The sequence below is a fragment of the Rhinatrema bivittatum genome, chromosome 2 (assembly GCF_901001135.1).
Source record: "Rhinatrema bivittatum chromosome 2, aRhiBiv1.1, whole genome shotgun sequence".
NCBI lineage: Eukaryota > Metazoa > Chordata > Amphibia > Gymnophiona > Rhinatrematidae > Rhinatrema > Rhinatrema bivittatum.
The window spans coordinates 11,009,831-11,030,702 of NC_042616.1; the positions used below are offsets into that span (position 1 = coordinate 11,009,831).

At 44.1% G+C, this 20,872-nt stretch overlaps 1 protein-coding gene across 1 annotated transcript; it reads left to right on the forward strand.

Annotated features, from left to right (window-relative positions):
• The first annotated feature begins 1,743 nt into the window (after positions 1–1,743).
• LOC115086093 (gastrula zinc finger protein XlCGF8.2DB-like) lies at positions 1,744–4,676 on the forward strand. The gene is made up of 4 exons (XM_029592626.1): positions 1,744–2,044; positions 3,669–4,103; positions 4,224–4,329; positions 4,541–4,676. The coding sequence occupies exons 1-4, from the start codon at positions 1,744–1,746 to the stop codon at positions 4,674–4,676; spliced, it is 978 nt and encodes a 325-aa protein (XP_029448486.1).
• The last annotated feature ends 16,196 nt before the right edge of the window (positions 4,677–20,872 follow it).

Below are 20,872 nucleotides of genomic sequence, written 5' to 3' on the forward strand. Positions count from 1 at the left end.
ACTTTTGGCCAGCTTGGGGGGGGCCTCCTGACCCCCACAAGACTTGCCAAAAGTCCAGTGGGGGTCCGGAACAACCTCCTGCGGTCGAATCGTGTTGTCTACGGCCGGCGCCATTTTGCAAAATGGCGCCGGCTTCAGCCAACCTCTCCCACACATGATGGCCGCGGACAACCATTAAAGAATGATCACGCATCAGCCGCTGACTCAAAAATACGCAGCACATTGTTGTAGGTCACCCAAAGTTTTGCAGGGAATTGAAGAGTAAAATAAAGGTGATGGTTTATTAATTGGGTGCAGATAGACTCAACCGCCTTATGACGGGTTGAGATACTGGCTGAATAATCAGCAAATAACAAAACTGGGAAGTTCTCATACTCCAGCTTCCCATGGCTCCAGTATTTCCGCAAGATATAGAAACATAGAAATGACGGCAGAAGAAGACCAAACGGCCCATCCAGTCTGCCCAGCAAGCTTCACATTTTTTTTCTCTTACTTATCTGTTTCTCTTAGCTCTTTGGTTCTATTTCCCTTCCACCCCCACCATTAATGTAGAGAGCAGTGATGGAGCTGCAACCAAGTGAAATATCAAGCTTGATTAGTTATGGGTAGTAGGGGAAGTATCATCCTCATGCGAGAAATTAATAAATCTTGCAATTACCAGTCTTGGTCTTTTCAGTCCTGAAGGCTTCCCGCCTAACAGATGCGCTCGCTCAATCAACACAGGCCTCAGTGTATCCATCAGACCCAAGGCCCTGGGCAGGTAGGATTCCAGCACTCATCGGAGGTTGGGATCGGACAACGTGGTAGATTTTCTAAGGGTTACGCGCATAACCCCCAAAAACCTACCTAACCCCCCCTCCCCTGCGGGCTGAGCCTATTTTGCATAGGCTTGGCAGCGCGCGCGCAAGCCCTGGGACTCGCAAAAAGGGGCGGGGGCGTGGTCTGCGCCTCCAGACACGGCGGCCATTTGCCGCTGTGCCCAGGATTGCGGGCCTGGCGTCGCCGGCAGGCGTACCTTGTGTAACAAAGGTAAGGGGGTGGGTTCTGGGTAGGTAAGGGGGTGGGGAAGGGAGGGAAAGGTGTGGGGGGGGGCGGAAGGAAAGTTCCCTCCGAGGCTGCTCTGATTTCAGAGCGGCCTTGGAGGGAACGGGCAGCGTGCGCAGGGCTTGGCGCTCGCAAGGTGCTCAAATGTGCACCCCCTTGCGCGCGCCGACCCCGGATTTTATAAGATACACGCGGCTACGCGTGTATCTTATAAAATCCAGCGTACTTTTATGAAATCTACCCCAAAGTTTCTGGTAGACGTATGAAACGTTCGTTGCTTCTCGCTTGCTTTTGCCACCACTGTTTTTGCTTCCTTGACTTCGTGCTCGAGTACCTACACCCACTCTTCAACACCAGTCAGATGGGTCTCGATCTCCAGAACTCGTTTAGTGTTGTCCGCAGCAGTGATTGTAGCGTGTCGAAACATTCATGAATTTTCCCCAGCTTTTCATTGATCACATTTAAAATTGTGCTGGCCAAGAGGTCACTTGATATGGTGAGCTGGGGAAGATGTGGATTCCTAAGCTCTGAGCACCATCCTTCCTATATCCATCTTTCTTCAAACCATCCTACCTTCGGAGGGCATATTCTCTTACAGAACTCAAAGATCTTATGTCAGTTGATAAATACATGCACAAATCTCCGGAACCATGATCCCTAAAGGGGGGGAAAAAGGAGAAAGAAAAACCAAGGCCTGCAATGGAGAAAATGTCTGCAGAGGTTCCAAGACTTGCCACTATCGTCTGCTACCTTGGAACACTAACAGAGAAGGTCACCGCTGCTGTGGTAGCTGCGTTGGATACTAAACTATCTGACATCTCACAACTTGCAGCCCTCCACAATTCTTTAGCTGAATTGCATTCACGTTTGGATGTGGTGGAGGGGAGGATAGCTACTTTGGAGGATGATTCAAATTCTGCCACAAGGCACCTTTCAAACCTCAAAAAACAGCTAAAAGTCCACACAGAGAAACTGGAAGAGCTGGAGAACATATTTTGTCGTAATAATATTAGAATTATTGTCTCTCTGAAACTATTCTTGATAATAGTCTGGCGAATTTTCTCGAGCAATGGCTTCCCGAGGCTCTGGAACTCCTCTCTCTTCCCCACGCCTGCTCCTCGCTCCTTCTCCCCTCCCCTGCTCCTCTCATCCCTTTTTTTATCCCCATCCCTGAGATCTCCTCTCGGTGCTGATATGTGAGATCACTTTTCCTCAATAAAAATAAATTACATTTTTACAGACACAAGCAAGGTTGGAAAATTACTTTATTTACAGAATGTAAGAGAGAAAATGGAAATTTTAGGGATGTGAGATTTTTAACTGATCTATGCATTAGATATAGATGTGCTATTATATGTATATTAAATGTGGTTTATTATTTTTTAAATTTGTTATTGTAACCCACTCCGTATGGCAGGTCCACTATAAGCAGATAATAAATGTTTTAAAATAAATCAGTAGTAGGTAAGCCCAGAGGAACCAGACCCACAGGAATCCTAAAGGAGGGACCTGTGAGATCTCCAGCGTTCCTGAATTACAACAGCTTTATTGCTGCTCGGATAAAAATGTCACATCATTAGTGGCATGGGTAAGTAGGATCCCAACTTCTGTGTTAAATGATCGGCACTGGCTCCCTTGCAGAGTTGCTCTTAGGTGAAACTGATGGTGATATTCAGAAATATTTTAAGGTTTTAATATTTTAATGTTTTAAGGTTCTATGTAATGCTCTCATGCGAAGTTATTGTTCCACTGTAAACCGGTTTGATTTGTATCCTATACAAGAAGATCGGTATATAAAAGTTAAAAATAAATAAATAAAGGAAGGAAGGAAGGAAGGGAGGGTTTGATATCTGCTAGGTTCGGAGGATAGGAGCCACTGATATCATTGAGGGCTGAAGGGACAGGGCTGCTTGTGAGTACTGATTATTTCTAACTTGTAAGGGAGCCTTTTCTTCCTCATAATCTTTTATGTGGAAAGCTTCTCCACTGTGATTTAAAATATTTCAGAAAGGGTTTGGAAACGTGGTGTAAAGATATTTTTAATTTATACATTTTGGGCTGGATTTTAAAAGGGTTACGCACATAAGGTACGTGTGTAACCCTTCTAAAACGGCCCTGCGTGCACCGAGCCTATATTGCATAGGCTTCCAGCGCGCGCAAAGCCCCGGGGCTTTCTTGGGGTGGGCGTGACGCGGTCGGCGCATCATCCAGGGGCGGTGCCGTGGGCATGGTTCCTGGGGGGCATGGCCGCGGCCTCCGGACCAGCCCCCGGACCGGAACATGGAGTGTGGCAGCTGGCCTGGCGCGCGCACGCGCGCAAGGTTACGCCTACTTCAAGCAGGCGTAACTTCTGCGATAAAGGTAGGTGGGGTTTAGATAGGGCCAGGGGGGGTGGGTTAGGGATGGGAAGGTGGGGGGAGGCGGAAGGAAAGTTCCCTCCGAGGCCGCTCTGATTTCGGAGTGGCCTTGGAGGGAACGGGCAGCGCGCACAGGGCTCGGAGCGTGCAAGTTGCACAAATGTGTACCCCCTTGCAGGCGCCGACCCCAGATTTTATAAGATATGTGCGGCTACCAGAGAATCCACACTGGAGTCAAACCATTTCCTTGCTCTGAGTGTAATAAAGGCTTTAAGACAAAAGGTGAACTAAAAGTTCATCAGAGAAACCACACAGGAAATAAGCCATTTACATGTAGTGAGTGCGGTCAAAGTTTCAGTCAGAAAATATCTCTCATTCGCCACCAGAGAATCCACACTGGAGTCAAACCATTTCCTTGCTCTGAGTGTAATAAAGGCTTTAAGACAAAAGGTGAACTAAAAGTTCATCAGAGAAACCACACAGGAAATAAGCCATTTACATGTAGTGAGTGCGGTCAAAGTTTCAGTCAGAAAATATCTCTCATTTGCCACCAGAGAATCCACACTGGTGTCAAACCATTTCCATGCTCTGAGTGTGATAAAAGTTTTAAAAGAAAAGGTGAACTCAAAGTTCATCAGAGAAACCACACAGGAGATAAGCCATTTACATATAGTGAGTGTGGTAAAAGTTTCAGTCGGATAGGTAGCTTCAAATGCCACCAGAGAATTCACACAGGAGAGAAACCATTTACCTGTGGTGAATGTGGTAAAAGTTTCAGCCAAAAGGGAAACTTCACATGCCACCAGAGAATTCATACTGGAGAGAAACCATTTACATGTAGTGAGTGTGGTAAACGTTTCAGACAGAAAGGGCCCTTCAAATACCACCAGAGAATGCACACAGGAGATAAACCATTTACATGTAGTGAGTGTGGTAAAAGTTTCAGTTGGAAAGGAAACTTGAAATGCCACCAGAGAATCCACACTGGAGTCAAGCATTTATATGTGTGGAATAGTAGCTTGAGATCTATTTAATGTTTGGGTACTTGTATCCTGGATTGCCCACTGTTGAAAACAGGATGCTGGGCTTGATAGACCCTTGGTCTGACCCAGTTTGGCATGTCTTATGTTCGTTTGTAGTGAATGTGGTAAACATTTCAGCGAGTTAGCATCCTTCAAATGCCACGAGAGAATCCATATTGGAGTCAGACCATTTACATGTAATGAGTGTGGTAAAAGTTTAAATCAGAAGACCTATCTCATATGGCATCAGTGAAACCAAGTCCTTTTACTTTGTGAGATAAAAGCTTCAGAACAAAGGAAGAACTTGCAAGCCACCAGAGAAACTACACAGGAGTCAAATGCAATTCATGCACTCCTATAGTTTTTGGAATTGTACAAGTCTTGATGACGATATTAAAGAGTTGGATGCAAGAACAATAAAACCTCCATATCCATTAACTAACCTATCAGAGTCCGTGTATGCTGAGTTTGTACGTTCCAACAGCTTAAGGTGGTGTGGGCCTTACACATGCAAATACTCAACCAGTGCTGAAGTATGAAAGTGAATGGCCAAAACTGGTCTCCATCCTTAAGCTTGGACAACTGTTATCATGAGAGGAAGGAATAAGTGAAACTTTACCAATCCATGAAGGGAAAAGAGCAATGGAATGTGCAAAAAATAGAAAAATGTCTGTAAAGAATCAGACCAGTAAACATAGAAAAACAATTAACAAATGCACAAATATAGTGGAAAATACAAAGAGTTACTTCAGAAACCCAACATGGATCAAAATCTGACATGGTAATGACCCTGGAATTGTGAGTTTAAACATAGAGATGAGAGACTGATAATTTCAGCGCAGGATAGGGGATGGATCATAGCCAGCAGAGAAAAAACTGGTAAAACAGACAAATACAGATTCTGTAAAACAGAGCTAGAAATGGTTACACAGCTTGCTGCTGAAGGTCGGATACTGATGTGAGAAGGCGTGGATACAGAAAAGCATAATAAGGTGGCCCAGCTCATCCTCTGGAAATTATAATATTGCTGTACCAGGAAAACACTGGGATCATGATCCTGAGAAAAAAGCGGATATTGCGGTAAAGGAAAAAAACACAAGAACAACATTGCTGATAGAGGTGTCAGTAGCAAGTGTGCTCTTTGTGGATCATACATTGAGATCAAAGATCCTTAAGTACTATAAGATGGAATCGGAGACCAGGAAAATGTGGCAGAAGGAAACAGAACTGGTCCAGATGTATTGGGTGTCAGTGGCCTGATTAAGAAGAATTTTCAGGCACAGCTGGAGATGTTGCTTTTGGATAAAACATCTTATGAACTTCAGAAGGAGACTCTCTTTGGCAGAATGCAAGCATTATGAAGGGCAGTAGCAGTGAATTTGAGAGACTGAGATCTTATTCCACAAACCCTGACTTAGCATTTGTCTGTACTGAATGTATTTATTTTATTTATTTATTTTTAATTTTTATATACCGAAGTTCTTGTAGGGACTACAAATCAATCCGGTTTACATAAAACGAAGAACTGCTCAACAGAGAGCGGAGCTTTACATGGAACCGAGGAACATATGGAACAGTATAACTGATTGACAATTTAACATAGTGCTAAATAAAGTAATAATAGTTTAACTGGAAATAAATAAAGCAATATAATATTTTATAAAGACAGTTTAACTGTTTAACGTATCAATAAATATAAATATAAGCAATGCCAAATATATATATAAAATATAGTAAATTTTTGAGCTTAACGGTAATTGTCCAGTAGCAGATTCTAAAATTAGTACTTGATGCCGTGTTCATAATTAGGGTAATTAGGATACTTAGGAATTGTGAAGTCTGTTCGTCACCGTAAAATTAATCGTCTGGGAAAGCTTGTTGGAAGAGAAATGTCTTCAATCTTTTTTTGAATTCTTGATGACTGGGTTCTAGTCTAAGATCTGGGGGAAGCATATTCCACTGGTGAGGGCCTGCTGAAGATAGCGCTCGTTTGCTCAATGATGATTTAATTTGTGGAGCCTGCAATGTTCCTCTGTATGCGCTTCTGATTGGTCTGGAGGAGGTGTGTGGTTGTAGTTGAGAGCTTAATGAGATGGGAGCTAGTTTATTTGTCGCTTTGTGGATGATAGTGAGTACCTTATAGAGTATCCTTTGTTTAATGGGGAGCCAATGTAAGTTCCGAAGGATTGGGGTGATATGATCTTTTTTGTTGGTGCTAGTTAGAATTCTAGCCGCTGAATTTTGAACCATCTGTAATGGTTTGATAGTGTTGGCGGGTATACCTAGTAGCAAGGAGTTGCAATAGTCGAGTTTAGAAAGAATGATGGATTGTAGTACTAGCCTGAAGTCGGAGAAGTGAAGGAGGGGTTTAAGTTTTTTGAGGACTTGCAGTTTGTAAAAGCAGTCCTTTGTGGTATTGTTTACGAACTTTTTTAGGTTTAGATGATTATCAAGCCATGCTCCAAGGTCTCTGACGTCAGATGAGAATGAGTTGTTTGTGTTTAGTAGAGAAAGGCTGGAAGAGATTGTGCGTGGATCCTGGGAGACAATGAGCATTTCAGTTTTATTAGCATTCAATACTAAGTTGAGGCTTGAGAGTAGGTTTTTGATGGGCTGTAGGCATTCGTTCCAGTACGTGATGGTTTTTTGAAGGGATTCTGTAATCGGAAGGAGGATTTGTATGTCGTCTGCGTAGAGGTAATGGGTGAGCTTAAGGTTTGAGAGTAGATGGCAGAGAGGGAGGAGGTAGATATTGAATAGGGTAGGTGAGAGTGATGATCCTTGTGGGACTCCTTGCTCTGTTAAGATTGGATGCGATTCTTTGTTGTTTATTCTCACTTTGTAGAATCTGTTGCTTAAGAAGGATTGGAACCATCTAAGGGCTGTGCCTTTGATCCCTATGTTGGCTAGTTGGTCTATTAGAGTGGAGTGTTTTACCGTGTCAAATGCAGCGGAAAGATCCAGAAGAATAAGCAGGTAAGATTGTTTATTCTCCAGATTAACGAGGATTGTGTCAGTGAGAGATAGTAAGAGAGATTCGGTGTTTAAGCGTTTTCGGAATCCATATTGGGCTGGGGATAGAATGTTATGATCTTCCAAATAATCTGATAGTTGCTTGTTGACAATTTTTTCCATTAGTTTAGCGATAAGTGGTAAGTTTGCTATGGGTCTAAAATTGGCAGGGTCTGAAGGGCAGGCGTTTGGTTTCTTTAGTAATGGTTTCAGTATTGCCAATTTTAACTGGTTAGGAACTAAACCTTGAGAAAGGGATGCGTTGATAATTTCTGCAATTGGTTTTGAGATGGTGTTTGGTATGGCGATGAGGAGATTTGTTGGTATTGGGTCTGATGGGTGGGAGGAAGGTTTGAATTTTTTGAGTGTGTTTTCAATCTCCAGTGAAGAAGTGAGCTCGAAAGAATCCAGGCTTGTGGTTTGTTGTGGCAGGGATGTGAGGTGGTGTGTTAGGGTAAGGCTGTTGTAAGTGATGGTTTGAGTAAGGTTGGTGATTTTTGTTTTGAAGTAGTTGGCTAGTTCGTTTGCTTTGTTGAGAGCTTGGTGGTCTGGGATAGTAGGAGGAGATGGTTTGGTTAAAGAGGAGACGTAAGTGAATAGAGCTTTTGAGTCGAATATAAAGTGGTGTATTTTTTCTCTGTAGAATTCTTTCTTAGTTCTAAGGATTGTGTTCCTGTAGTTGTTGAGGAGGGATTTGTAGATGGCATGTGTTGAGGTGGTTGGGTTTTTTCTCCAGCTTTGTTCTTTTTTTCTAAGTGATTGTTTAAGGGATTTAAGTTCGGGTGTAAACCAAGGTTTCCTATTGTCTAGTGTAGGTTGTATGGTTTTGGTTGTAGTTGGGCAGATTTGATCTGCAATTTTATTGTTAATATTGATCCAAGAGGTAGTTGCAGTTGTTGGGTCTGTGAGGTCTAGTTGCTTTAATGCTTCAGTCATTTTCTCACTGAGTATGTCTGGCGAGCATGGTTTCCTGAAGTGGATAGTGGTTTTGTTAGTAGTTTGAGGTGGTGGGTTGTTGATATTGAGGGTTGTGTGGATAACTTTGTGGTCTGACCATGGAACAGGTGTGCAAATGGGGTTGGTATGAATATTAAAGGGTTCGTTAATAAAGATGAGGTCCAGAGTGTGGCCTGCCTTGTGGGTAGAACTGTTGATAATTTGAGTAAAGCCCAAATGGTTGAGAGAGGAAAGAACTGTTTGGCAGTTGATGGATTGTGGAGAGGCATCTACATGTAAATTAAAGTCTCCGAGGATTATGGCAGGTTTGTCGACGTTTATGTGTTTGGCTATAAGTTCTATCAGTAGAGAGGGATCCGTTTCTAATGTTCCTGGTGGTGCGTAGATTAAAGCTATTTGGATATGTTCAGATTTAAAGAGTGAGAATTCTAGTTTGTTGGAGGAATTGGTAAGTTGTAAGGTAATATTAAGACCTTTTTTTGCTGCTAGAAGAAGACCTCCACCTCTTTTTTTGGGTCTTGGGACGGAGAATAAGTCGTAAGATTGTATGGGCAGTTGATTTATGAGTACTGTATCTGTGAGTTTTAGCCATGTCTCTGTAACTGCACAGATATCTGGGTTGGCTTCTATGAGGTAGTCGCTGAGGATGTCCATTTTTTTGGAGAGTGATTGAGCGTTGAATAGTGTTAAGGTAAATAATGAGAGTCCTAGAAATTGTGTTATAGGTGAAATCATTATTGGTAATAGTCTTTGTTGTCGTGTGATGTGATGGATTGCAGGTTTTGTGTGTTTTCTGATTTTGTGCCAGATTTTAGGGATGGAGCAGAGGTGCATTATTGTGGTTCAATTAGTTGGGAACAGAGGCTGGATGGTTGCTGGTGAGGCTGGATGAGCGCTGGTGAGGCTGGATGGTTGCTGGTGAGGCTGGATGGTTGCTGGTGCAGTTGGATGAGCGCTGGTGAGGCTGGATGGTTGCTGGTGCGGTTGGATGAGCGCTGATGAGGCTGGATGGTTGCTGGTGAGGCTGGATGAGCGCTGATGAGGCTGGATGGTTGCTGGTGAGGCTGGATGGTTGCTGGTGAGGCTGGATGAGCGCTGGTGAGGCTGGATGGTTGCTGGTGCAGTTGGATGAGCGCTGGTGAGGCTGGATGAGCGCTGGTGAGGCTGGATGAGCGCTGGTGAGGCTGGATGGTTGCTGGTGAGGCTGGATGAGCGCTGGTGAGGCTGGATGGTTGCTGGTGAGGCTGGATGGTTGCTGGTGAGGCTGGATGGTTGCTGGTGAGGCTGGATGAGCGCTGGTGAGGTTGGATGATTGTCGTCGCTGTTACTTGCAAGCTGGCGAGTCTGGGTGAGTGTTGAGGGGGCAGGTATGAGTGTGAGCTTGCCTACTGTCTGCGGTGGTCTGCACTCCGGTCTGCACTAAGGGGCGCACAAAGGGGCCAGCCCCTTTGACGCGCTCCTTCGACGCGTGGCGTCTGGGTGGTTTGTGCTTTAAATGGCTACTTGGACTCAACTGGCTGCCTTACAGCCGTCTGTTGGGCGTGTCCCTCTGAGGTGGAGGGAGGACCTTTGCTGCTTGTTTTAGGCCCCTGTTTCGGTCGCGCTGTCGGCGCTGAGGCCGCCCGGGTGGGGAGTGAAGTTTGCTGACCTTCCCCCGGCGGGGCTCGGCGCCGATTGCGCAGGCCCTCCCCAGCTGTAGCGGCAGCGGCAAGGTAAAGGAGATGGCGCCGAAGAGAGCCGCGATTTAAATCCCCGCAGGGCCGGCTCTGATTGGGTTAGCTGTAGCGGAGGCGGGACTTGAGTCTCGGCGCGTTTTTTTCTTTTTTTATACCTTTGCTGCTTGTTTTAGGCCCCGGTTTCGGTCGCGCTGTCGGCGCTGAGGCCGCCCGGGTGGGGAGTGAAGTTTGCTGACCTTCCCCCGGCGGGGCTCGGCGCCGATTGCGCAGGCCCTCCCCAGCTGTAGCGGCAGCGGCAAGGTAAAGGAGATGGCGCCGAAGAGAGCCGCGATTTAAATCCCCGCAGGGCCGGCTCTGATTGGGTTAGCTGTAGCGGAGGCGGGACTTGAGTCTCGGCGCGTTTTTTCTTTTTTTATACCTTTGCTGCTTGTTTTAGGCCCCGGTTTCGGTCGCGCTGTCGGCGCTGAGGCCGCCCGGGTGGGGAGTGAAGTTTGCTGACCTTCCCCCGGCGGGGCTTGGCGCCGATTGCGCAGGCCCTCCCCAGCTGTAGCGGCAGCGGCAAGGTAATGTAACCTTAAAAGGCACCAAGTAATGTAACCTTAAAAGGCAAGGTAATGTAACCTTAAAAGGCAAGGTAATGTAACCTTAAAAGGCACCAAGTGCTCCATTCACATCTGAGGGACAGAAAATAATGGAACAGAGCGACTCTTGGTAATCCTTGCTCAGTACTTTCACTTGGTATAAAATCTAGAGCAGTGGTTCCCAACCTCAGGTCCCTGAGACCATCCCAGGGGGTCCTCCAGAAGGAATAGAAGAAAGTTTAGCCAGATAGAAAATGAATGGGCTGCTGCTACCTGTGATTAGCTGAGCTAGGAGGGGGATAGTTGGGACTATTATGACCCTGAAACCTTCACCCCACACAGCAGGCTATAATGGGTCGATTATCAGGGAATGTAAGTTTCAAACCATTTATGTGGTTAAACACCTGCTTAGCCATGTAGAAAGGCCTTTGAAAATTGCTTTTCCCTGCCATTGAGGGTAAAAGTACCTGCACTGTGCACAGCTCACATAATTGTACCTGTTAGGGGGGAAACCGTAGCAGTGCTAGGCTGGGGAGGGAAAATACATGCAGACATTACATTTTTGAACAAAAGTACTGGCTTTCCCTGTGCAGGCAGTTTCCCTCTGAAAATGACAATGCAGGGCTGCGGGTAGCAGTGCTGATTTTCTGCCAGGCTGTCCCAATTTGCCAACCTGGGACTGATTTGAACTCGCTTCCTTTTCCCCCTTGCAGCTGGATTGGAAGATGGAAGGCCCTCAACCTTCAATGATGAGAGCAATTTTTAAATAGCTTTGGAATTTTCCCTCCCTACCTCTTCCATTTAGATCAAAGTTTTATAGATTATGATTGATTCTGGAATGCAGATCATTATTTCTGTTACCGCAGGCAAAACTTACAGAGAAATGTTGGGGGGAGGAGGTCCATGAAAGTTTTTGAAGCTGCAGAGGGGTCCGTGTTCCCTGAAAGGTTGGGACCCCCGATCTAGACCAAATGTCAGCAAGGCCACTATTACTGTTTAAGAATGAGAAAACAGAGAAAGATGAATGCACGCATCGCCCTGGATAGAAAGAGCCCCAGCCTCAGTCTCAGCCCTGGAGGTAATGATGGTGGCAGTGACAGTGCAGGATCTTCAGGTGCAGGTCACATCCCTGCCACAGTTATAGGCCCTGGGGAAAGCTGCTCAGGGACCCACTGAATCAGGAAATAGTCCTCAGAAGTTAATGACAAAATGATCAGAGGCTGGGATGGAGACACACAGCTCCTTGAGGCTGAGCAGGAGATAGGGTGGCATGCTAGACACTTGTTTTATTAGGTATATGTTAATTTTATTTGATTTATTTATTTATTTATTTTTAGTTTTTATATACCGATCTTCCTACATTAAATGCAAATCAAACCGGTTTACAATGAACAAAAATAACTAGCCTGTAGGCATTACATGGAACAATTAACATCTATGAAACCTTAAGTAACAAAGTCAGAGAAAAGGATAACCAAGTAAACAATTTGGAATTACATAGAAATCAGGGTAAACCAATAACAAATTGAATTACATAGTAATAAAGGATACAAGTAATAATAATGTCAACAACTGATCGATCCAACTAGATAAAGTGTGCTTGTATTTGGATCAATTAGAAAAGAGTAAAAAAAGATGATGTGCAGCAAAAGGAGTGGAGAATAGTGAAAAAAAAAAATAATAATAAAAAAAAATAAAAAAATAAAAAAATGTTTATGATGTTTTGTTTTAATTATTCTGTTTTTTTATTTTTAATTTTTGATTATGTACATCGCTTTGAAATATTTTATTGTAAAAACTGGAAAGCAATTTAATGTTTCATAAATAAAATAAAAAAAATAAATAGGATACTGCAAATTTCCTGCATTTTGAATCTAGTGGGAGTACTGAGAAGAGAGGATCACCTTGCTGGTGGCTGAAGAGAATTGGTAAGTACTGTGCTGGGAAATTTTAGAACTTAAAGGGAGAATAAAGTATTGGGGTATATTCTTTAGTGTGTTTGTGTGCCTGTATTTTTTTTTTTCAAAATAATTTTTATTGGGGTGAAACACGAACAGGCAGTGAGTCTCTCACTGAGCAAGTAACAGACAACATATTAGATAACATTATAGTACAAATTGGTTATAACAGCAAACAACCAAGAACTGCCTTCGTGCATACATCCCATCGCGTTTTAATTTTCTACCCAAACCCAGCCCCCCATACTGAAAACTCAGTAGCAGGTAAAAGACAGGAGTTTGTGTATTTGTCTGGAGTCTCAATGCATGGATGAGACAATGGTACAAGGAAGAGGGATTCAGTTTTGTAAGGAATTGGGGAACCTTTTGGGGAAGGGGGAGGCTTTTCCAAAGGGATGGGCTCCATGTTAACCAGAGTGGAACCAGATTGCTGGCTCTAACCTTTAAAAAGGAGATAGATAAGCTTTTAGACTAGAACAAAGGGGAAAGTCGACAGTCGCTCAGCAGCACATGGTTCGGAGGGAGGTATCTTCAAAGGATACTAATGACACATTAGAGTTAGGGCATCCCGACAGTGAGATTCTAATAATAAGAAAAGTAGTCCATGTGCCTATAAGTAAAGAATCGCCTGAGCTAAAAGTGTCTATCCCTGTCAGCTGAAAAGCAGAATGTTAATAAAACAAAAAACATACTTTGAAATATTTGTATGATTATACCACAAGTCTAAGAAGTAAGATGGGAAATGTATAGTACCGTATATAGCAGTGAATGATGACATAGACTTAATTTGCCATAGAGAAAGGAGAATAAATGAAGGGATAGTGCTATACCAGGGTACAAATTATATCGCATTGACAGAGAGGAGCAATTTGGTGGCGGGGTGGCACTTTATGTTCAGGAGAGTATAGAATCCAGAAAGATAAAGATCCTCTATGAGACTAAATGCACTATCGAATCTTTAAGGGTAGAAATCCCTTGTGTTGGGGAAGAGTATAGTGATAGGAGTATACTACCATCCACCTGGTGAAGATGGTGAGACGGACAGTGAAATGCTAAGAGAAATTAGGGAAGCTAACCAAATTGGTAGTGCAGTAATAATGGGAGACTTCAATTACCCCAATATTGACTGGGTAAATGTATCATTGGGAGGCGCTAGAGAGAGAGCATTCCTGGATGGAATAAATGATAGCTTTATGGAGCAATTGGTTCAGGATCTGACAAGAGAGAGAACAATTTTAAATCTAATTCTCAGTGGAGCACAGGACTTGGTGAGAGAGGTAATGGTGGTGGGACCATTTGGCAATAGTGATCATAATGTGATCAAATTTGAATTAATGACTGGAAGAGGAACAGTATGCAAATCTATGGCTTTTGTGCTAAACTTTCGAAAGGGAAACTTTGATAAAATGAGAAAAATTGTTAGAAAAAAACTGAAAGGATCAGCTACAAAGGTAAAAAGTGCAAGCGGCGTGGTCATTGTTAAAAAATACCATCCTAGAAGCACAGTCCAGATGTATTCCACACATTAAGAAAGGTGGAAAGAAGGCAAAACAATTACCGGCATGGTTACAAGGGGAGGTGAAAGAAGCTATTTTAGCCAAAATATCTTCATTCAAAAATTGGAAGAAGGATCCAACAGAAGAAAATAGGACAATGCATAAGCGTTGGCAAGTTAAATGTAAGACATTGATAAGACAGGCTAAGAGAGAATTTGAAAAGAAGTTGGCTGTAGAGGCAAAAACTCAAAATAAAAACTTTTTAAAATATATCCAATGCAGAAAGCCTGTGAGGGAGTCAGTTGGACCATTAGATGATCGAGGGGTTAAAGGGGCACTTAGAGAAAATAAGGCCATCGTGGAAAGATTAAATGATTTCTTTGCTTGGTAATTACTAAAGAGTATGTTGGGGAGATACCCGTTCCGGAGAAGGTTTTCATGGGTAATGATTCAGATGGACTGAACCAAATCATGGTGAAACCTAGAAGATGAGGTAGGCCTGATTGATAAACTGAAGAGTAGTAAACTACCTGGACCGGATGGTATACACCCCAGAGTTCTGAAGGAACTAAAAAATGAAATTTCAGACCTATTAGTTAAAATTTGTAACCTATCATTAAAATCATTCATTGTACCTGAAGACTGGAGGATAGCTAATGTAACCCCAATATTTAAAAAGGGCTCCAGGAGCGATCTGAGAAACTACAGACTGGTTAGCCTGACTTCAGTGCCAGGAAAAATAGTGGAAAGTGTTCTAAGCATTAAAATCACAAAACATATAGAAAGACATGGTTTAATGGAACAAAGTCAGCATGGCTTTAGCCGAGGCAAGTCTTGCCTCACAAATCTGCTTCACTTTTTTGAAGGAGTTAATAAACATGTGGATAAAGGTGAACCGGTAGATGTAGTGTACTTGGATTTTCAGAAGGCGTTTGATAAAATTCGTCATGAGAGGTTTCTAGGAAAAGTAAAAAGTCATGGTATAGGTGGTGATGTCCTTTTCGTGGATTACAAACTGGCTAAAAGACAGGAAACAGAGAGTAGGATTAAATGGACAATTTTCTCAGTGAAAGGGAGTGGGCAGTGGAGTACCTCAGGGATCTGTATTGGGACCCTTACTTTTCAATATATTTATAAATGATCTGGAAAGAAATACGACGAGTGAGGTAATCAAATTTGCAGATGATACAAAATTGTTCAGAGTAGTTAAATCACAAGCAGATTGTGATAAATTGCAGTAAGACCTTGTGAGACTGGAAAATTGGGCATCGAAATGGCAGATGAAATTTAATGTGGATAAGTACAAAGTGATGCATATAGGGAAAAATAACCCATGCTATAGTTACACAATGTTAGGTTCCATATTAGGTGCTACCACCCAAGAAAGAGATCTAGACGTCACTAGTCTGTCCTTCTTCCATGCCAGAACGATTGACCTCTCCTCTACTTGAACGGTGGACTGTGGTACTTCTAAGCACATGATGATTTAACCGGTTTTTCTCAATTGTATTATATTTATAATTATCGCCAGTTTTAACCTTTCCAGCTGATTAAGCTTCCAAGTTCATATACCTTGTTGAATGTAACTTTGCCTCTTCCACTTCATTTGCTTATTCTATTTTATTTACACTAGTTGTCTCTCTAGTTTTTACCCTGTTCGATGTAAACCGATCCGATATGGTTTCTTACTATGAAGGTCGGTATAGAAAAGTGTTAAATAAATAAAATAAATAGTGGATAACACATTGAAATCATTGGTTCAGTGTGCTGCGGCAGTCAAAAAAGCAAACAGAATGTTGGGAATTATTAGGAAGGGCATGGCGAATAAAACGGAAAATGTCATAATGCCTCTGTATCGCTCCATGGTGAGACCCCACCTTGAATACTATGTACAATTCTGGTCACCGCATCTCAAAAAAGATGTAGTTGCGATGGAGAAGGTACAGAGAAGGGCGACCAAAATGATAAGGGGAATGGACAGCTCCCCTATGAGGAAAGACTAAAGAGGTTAGGACTTTTCAGCTTGGAGAAGAGATGGCTGAGGGGGGATATGATAGAGGTGTTTAAAATCATGAGAGGTCTAGAACAGGTAGATGTGAATCAGTTATTTAGTCTTTTAGATAATAGAAAGACTAGGGGGCACTCCATGAAGTTAGCATGTGGCACATTTAAAACTAATCAGAGAAAGTTCTTCTTCACTCAACGCACAATTAAATTCTGGAATTTGTTGCCAGAGGACGTGGTTAGTTTAGTTAGTATAGCTGTGTTTAAAAAAGGATACGTTTTTGGAGGAGAAGTCCATTACCTGCTATTAATTATGATGACTTAGAAAATAGCCAATGCTATTACTAGCAATGGTAACATGAAATAGACTTAGTTTTTGGGTACTTGCCAGGTTCTTATGGCCTGGATTGACCACTGTTGGAAACAGGATGCTGGGCTTGATGGACCCTTGGTCTGACCCAGTATGGCATGTTCTTATGTTCACATATATATTATTGGGACAGCGGTGCTCTCTGAAGCAAAATCCCCATTAGGGCCTCTTTTGTAGTTATAAGCTTGGTGTGTGCATACAGCGGTCTCAGTTTTAGTGTACATCCAGGCACAGCCTCGTGGGCCAGTGGGCACTTGTGCAGACTCATGTATATTGGGATAGCGGTGCTCTCTGAAGCTAAATCCCCAGTGGGCCTCTTTTGTAGTTACAAGCTTGATGTTTGCACACATACAGCGGTCCCAGTTTTAGTGTACATCCAGGCACAGCCTTGTGGGCCTGGGGACACTTTTGCAGACACATATATTGGGACAGATGTGCTCTCTGAAGCCAAATCCCCAGTGGGCCTCTTTTGGAAATAATTCTTTTAATTGAAATCCCTAGTAGGCAGTGACATTAACTCCATAATGTCAGGGAAAACTAAACATGGTCAAGTGATTGGGACTGGTAGCGGAGGCACTTCAAAAGGCAGTGCCAGTCCCCCATTAAAGCTAAAAAGGGACCTGTTCCAATCTAAAATCTGTGGAGGGGTAGGCAGTTCCATCCAGAAAAAAATGAAATTTAAATGTGATGCATCGCCACCACCTGTTTCTGACCCTGTAGTTTTGAAGGTGAGGGAAGGGGAGGCTGAGTCATGCCAGACAAAATGGTGACACCCAAAAGCAGCAGTGCGACAGCAGACTCAACTTAATGTTGACAATGTAGCACAGGCACTGTTTGTTTCTGATTCTGATGAAGAATCATCTTGTGTGGGATTCTCATCATTAGAGATGGAAGAAGTAATAGCTGAAGAAGATTTAGGAGGATTAGTTAGTCCTGTCTTAGTCTCCACTTCAGTGCAGCAGGGGAGAGATGAAACTGATGATGATGAGGAGGAAGAGTAGTCAGTGCAGGCACAGAGTGTGACTGATGCCCCTGGCATTGCTTCTCAGGGTGCACCCACTACTTCAGCTCCAGTGCCAGAATCCACCCTGAAGGCTATAGAGAAGAGATCACAAAAGAAATCTGCGATCTGGAGCCACTTTAAAGTGATGGAGGACCTGCATTTTGCTCAGTGTAATTACTGTGCCAGGGCTATTAGCAGAGGCAAGCAAATGGGACATCTATCTAATTTTGGCATGACGCATCAAATGAAGAGGCAACACCCAACAACAGTACTGCTATCTGGGGATGGTGGCAGTACCAGTCAGGGGACCCCTTTTTCCAGGCAGCGTAAAGTGGTTGAAAAGGAGCAGAGTCACCCCACGCCCTCAGCCCCTTCTAGCAGTCAGGTGGCAGGCCAGCAGCCCCCTGCCATGTGGCAGAAGCGACAACTCACCATGGAGGAAATGGGGTGGTATGTGGTAACACTATCCTGGGGTAGGAGGAATCCTCAGGCAGGGTTCTTTGTCACAGACAATGGTACAAACATAATAAAGGCAATAATCAATGGGCGCTTTCAGAACATCTGATGTTTTGCATACACTCTGCACCTGGTAGTGAAGTCAGCTCTGGGGTTGGAGTCTAATCACCAAGAGAATGAATACCTACATAGGTTAATACAGAAGTGCAGGAACATAGCAGCGCACTTCTACAGAAGTGTGAAGGTGGGGCAGGTTCTCCGATAAAGCAGACTGATTTGGACATGCCTCACAAGCTTGTCATTCAAGACATTGCCACCCGGTAGAATTCCACCTTTATGATGCTGGAGAGGTTAGTGGAGCTGCAAACACCCCTTCATGAACTTTCTGGTTCAATGGGCATAGGTGAGCAGAATCCCCTAGGGCATCATGATTGGTTAGTCATGAGTCAGCTGGTAAAAATCCTGCAGCCCTTCAAGGATGTCATGGAGGAGCTGAGTTCCAGAAGTGCCACCTTGGCCGACATCATCCTTATAGTTAATTTTCTGGAGGAAAATTTGGAGGGCTTTAAACAGGAAGAGGGAATGACAGCGCCACAGTCTGTGATCACCGTGTAAAAGGGAAACTCGCCCTACAGTCCAATTGTCTCTCATTTGTGAAGGACCTGCTGTTAGCAAAAGTCCATGATCAGGAGTGCCATAGGCAGAGACAGATTAGGCATGAAGCAGAGGAGGAAACAGCTGCGGGCACTTCAGAGACTTGTGCTAGCCCAAGCATGAGCAGCACTCTGTCAGTGACAGCTAGTACTTCCTCCACTTCAATATGCCAAAGGCATGTTGCCCATAAAGAATCATCTGTTTTGCTGTGGGCTAGAGAGAAAGCAGCTGGCAAGAGTGACTCTCAGTCCACCCAAGCAAAGGAGACACCAGCACAACTGTCAGTGACACGGTATCTCTCAGAGCCCACAGAGGACATGCAGACAGATCCGCTGGCATATTGGGCACACAAGTCCATTGTCTGGCCACAGCTAGCCAAAGTGGCTCAGCAATATCTGTCATGTCCACCAACCAGTGTGCCCAGTGAACGTGTATTTTCAATGACAAGGGATATCATGAGCCCTCACCGCTCAAGTCTGGCACCAGAGTTGATGGAAATGCTAGTGTTTTTGAAAATAAACCTGCCTTTGCTTGGGTTTCCAAATTTTTCCTGTGAATGGCAAGATGAATAAAAACAATTGAAAGCCTTGCAGCAGCTCCAACTGCCTCCTATGCTCCAGATAATATCAGCACATGTACCTGACCTGAAACGCTGTGCCTGTCCGTCCAGGCCGTACGTCCCTACAAGGGCCTGACCTCAAACGCTGTGCCTGTCTGAATTTAGTTCTAGTAGTTCTAATTTCAGTTTCATGTATTTGTGCATCACTTCTTTCCAGAATATTCTTTTCCTGTTTTGCAACATTTGGAATGTAAGAACATAAAAAGCTGACTTCAGATGTTTGGAGCTTGCATATTTCACATGCTCAATAGTTTTCATAACCTTCATAATATGGGCCATGTTCCTGAAATCTTTCTTAGGTACCAACAGTAATGTTTCTAGTACTAAAGAAAACTGGTGTCCCTACGAGGGCTTGACCTCAATCCTTGAATGCTGTGCCTGTCCGTCCAGGCTTTTCGTCTCTACAAAGGTTTGACCTTGAATGCTATGCCTGTCCAGCCAGGCTTTATGTCCATAAATAATAGAAGGACTAGGGGGCATTCCATGAAGTTAGCAAGTAGCACATTTAAGACTAATCAGAGAAAATTATTTTTCACTCAACGCACAATAAAGCTCTGGAATTTGTTGCCAGAGGATGTGGTTAGTGCAGTTAGTGTAGCTGGGTTCAAAAAAGGTTTGGATAAGTTCTTGGAGGAGAAGTCCATTAATGGCTATTAATCAATTTTACTTCGGGTATAGCCACTGCTATTAATTGCATCAGTAGCATGGGATCTTCTTAGTGTTTGGGTAATTGCCAGGTTCTTGTGGGCTGGTTTTGGCCTCTGTTGGAAACAGGATGCTGGGCTTGATGGACCCTTGGTCTGACCCAGCATGGCAATTTCTTATGTTCTTATGTTATGTTCTTAAAAGGGCTTGACCTCTAATGCTGTGCCTGTCCATCCAGGCCTTATGTCCCTAAAAGGGCTTGACCTCTAATGCTGTGCCTGTCCATCCAGAATTTCTGTCTCTATAAGAAAGGCCACTACTTTTATCACTTACCCCCAGCCGATCACAGCGCCGACCACGAGGCAGCACCCCCATCCGCCCGAGACCGACTCCACGACCGCAGGCCTCTTCCTACTCGCCGGCAGCCTATCAGGAGCTTCATCGCCGACAACCTATCAGGAGCTTCGTCGTTGGGCAGTCAATCGGGGGACAGCCCCGACGGCCCTTTAAATCTTCGCTGCAGCTAGGCCCAGCCTTCAATCGCGGAGATAGGAGTGAGGAGAGCCTGCGCAGTCAGCGCCGGAGACCCGCCGGGGTAAGGCCACTACTTTTATCACTTACCCCAGCCGATCACAGCGCCGACCACGAGGCAGCATCCCCATCCGCCCGAGACCGACTCCACGACCGCAGGCCTCTTCCTACTCGCCGGCAGTCTATCAGGAGCTTCGTCACCGGCAGCCTACCAGGAGCTTCGTCGCTGGGCAGCCAATCGGGGGACAGCCCCGGCGGCCCTTTAAATCTTTGCCACAGCTAGGCCCCTTTGTGCGCCCCTTCGTGCAGCCACTAAGTGCCACTTAGTGCTGCACCCTCTGCACCTAGTGGTCTTCTCTCTTCCTGCAGCCTTTCCAACCTCAACTTGCTTTTCAATTTCATTGGTAAATAGTCTTCAAACAAGCTTGCTTTCCCTATCCCCACGATCAAAAACCTCTATTCCAACCGCAAAAACTCCATCACCCCC

Bases quoted from the DNA above. Each gene is read 5' to 3' on its own strand.
- LOC115086093 (XM_029592626.1), top strand. From the start codon at position 1,744: ATGGAGAAAATGTCTGCAGAGGTTCCAAGACTTGCCACTATCGTCTGC. The intron at 2,045-3,668 runs GTAATAATATTA...AGTGTAATAAAG, and splicing joins GCTGGAGAACATATTTTGTC to GCTTTAAGACAAAAGGTGAA. The intron at 4,104-4,223 runs GTAGCTTCAAAT...TTCATACTGGAG, and splicing joins TAAAAGTTTCAGTCGGATAG to AGAAACCATTTACATGTAGT.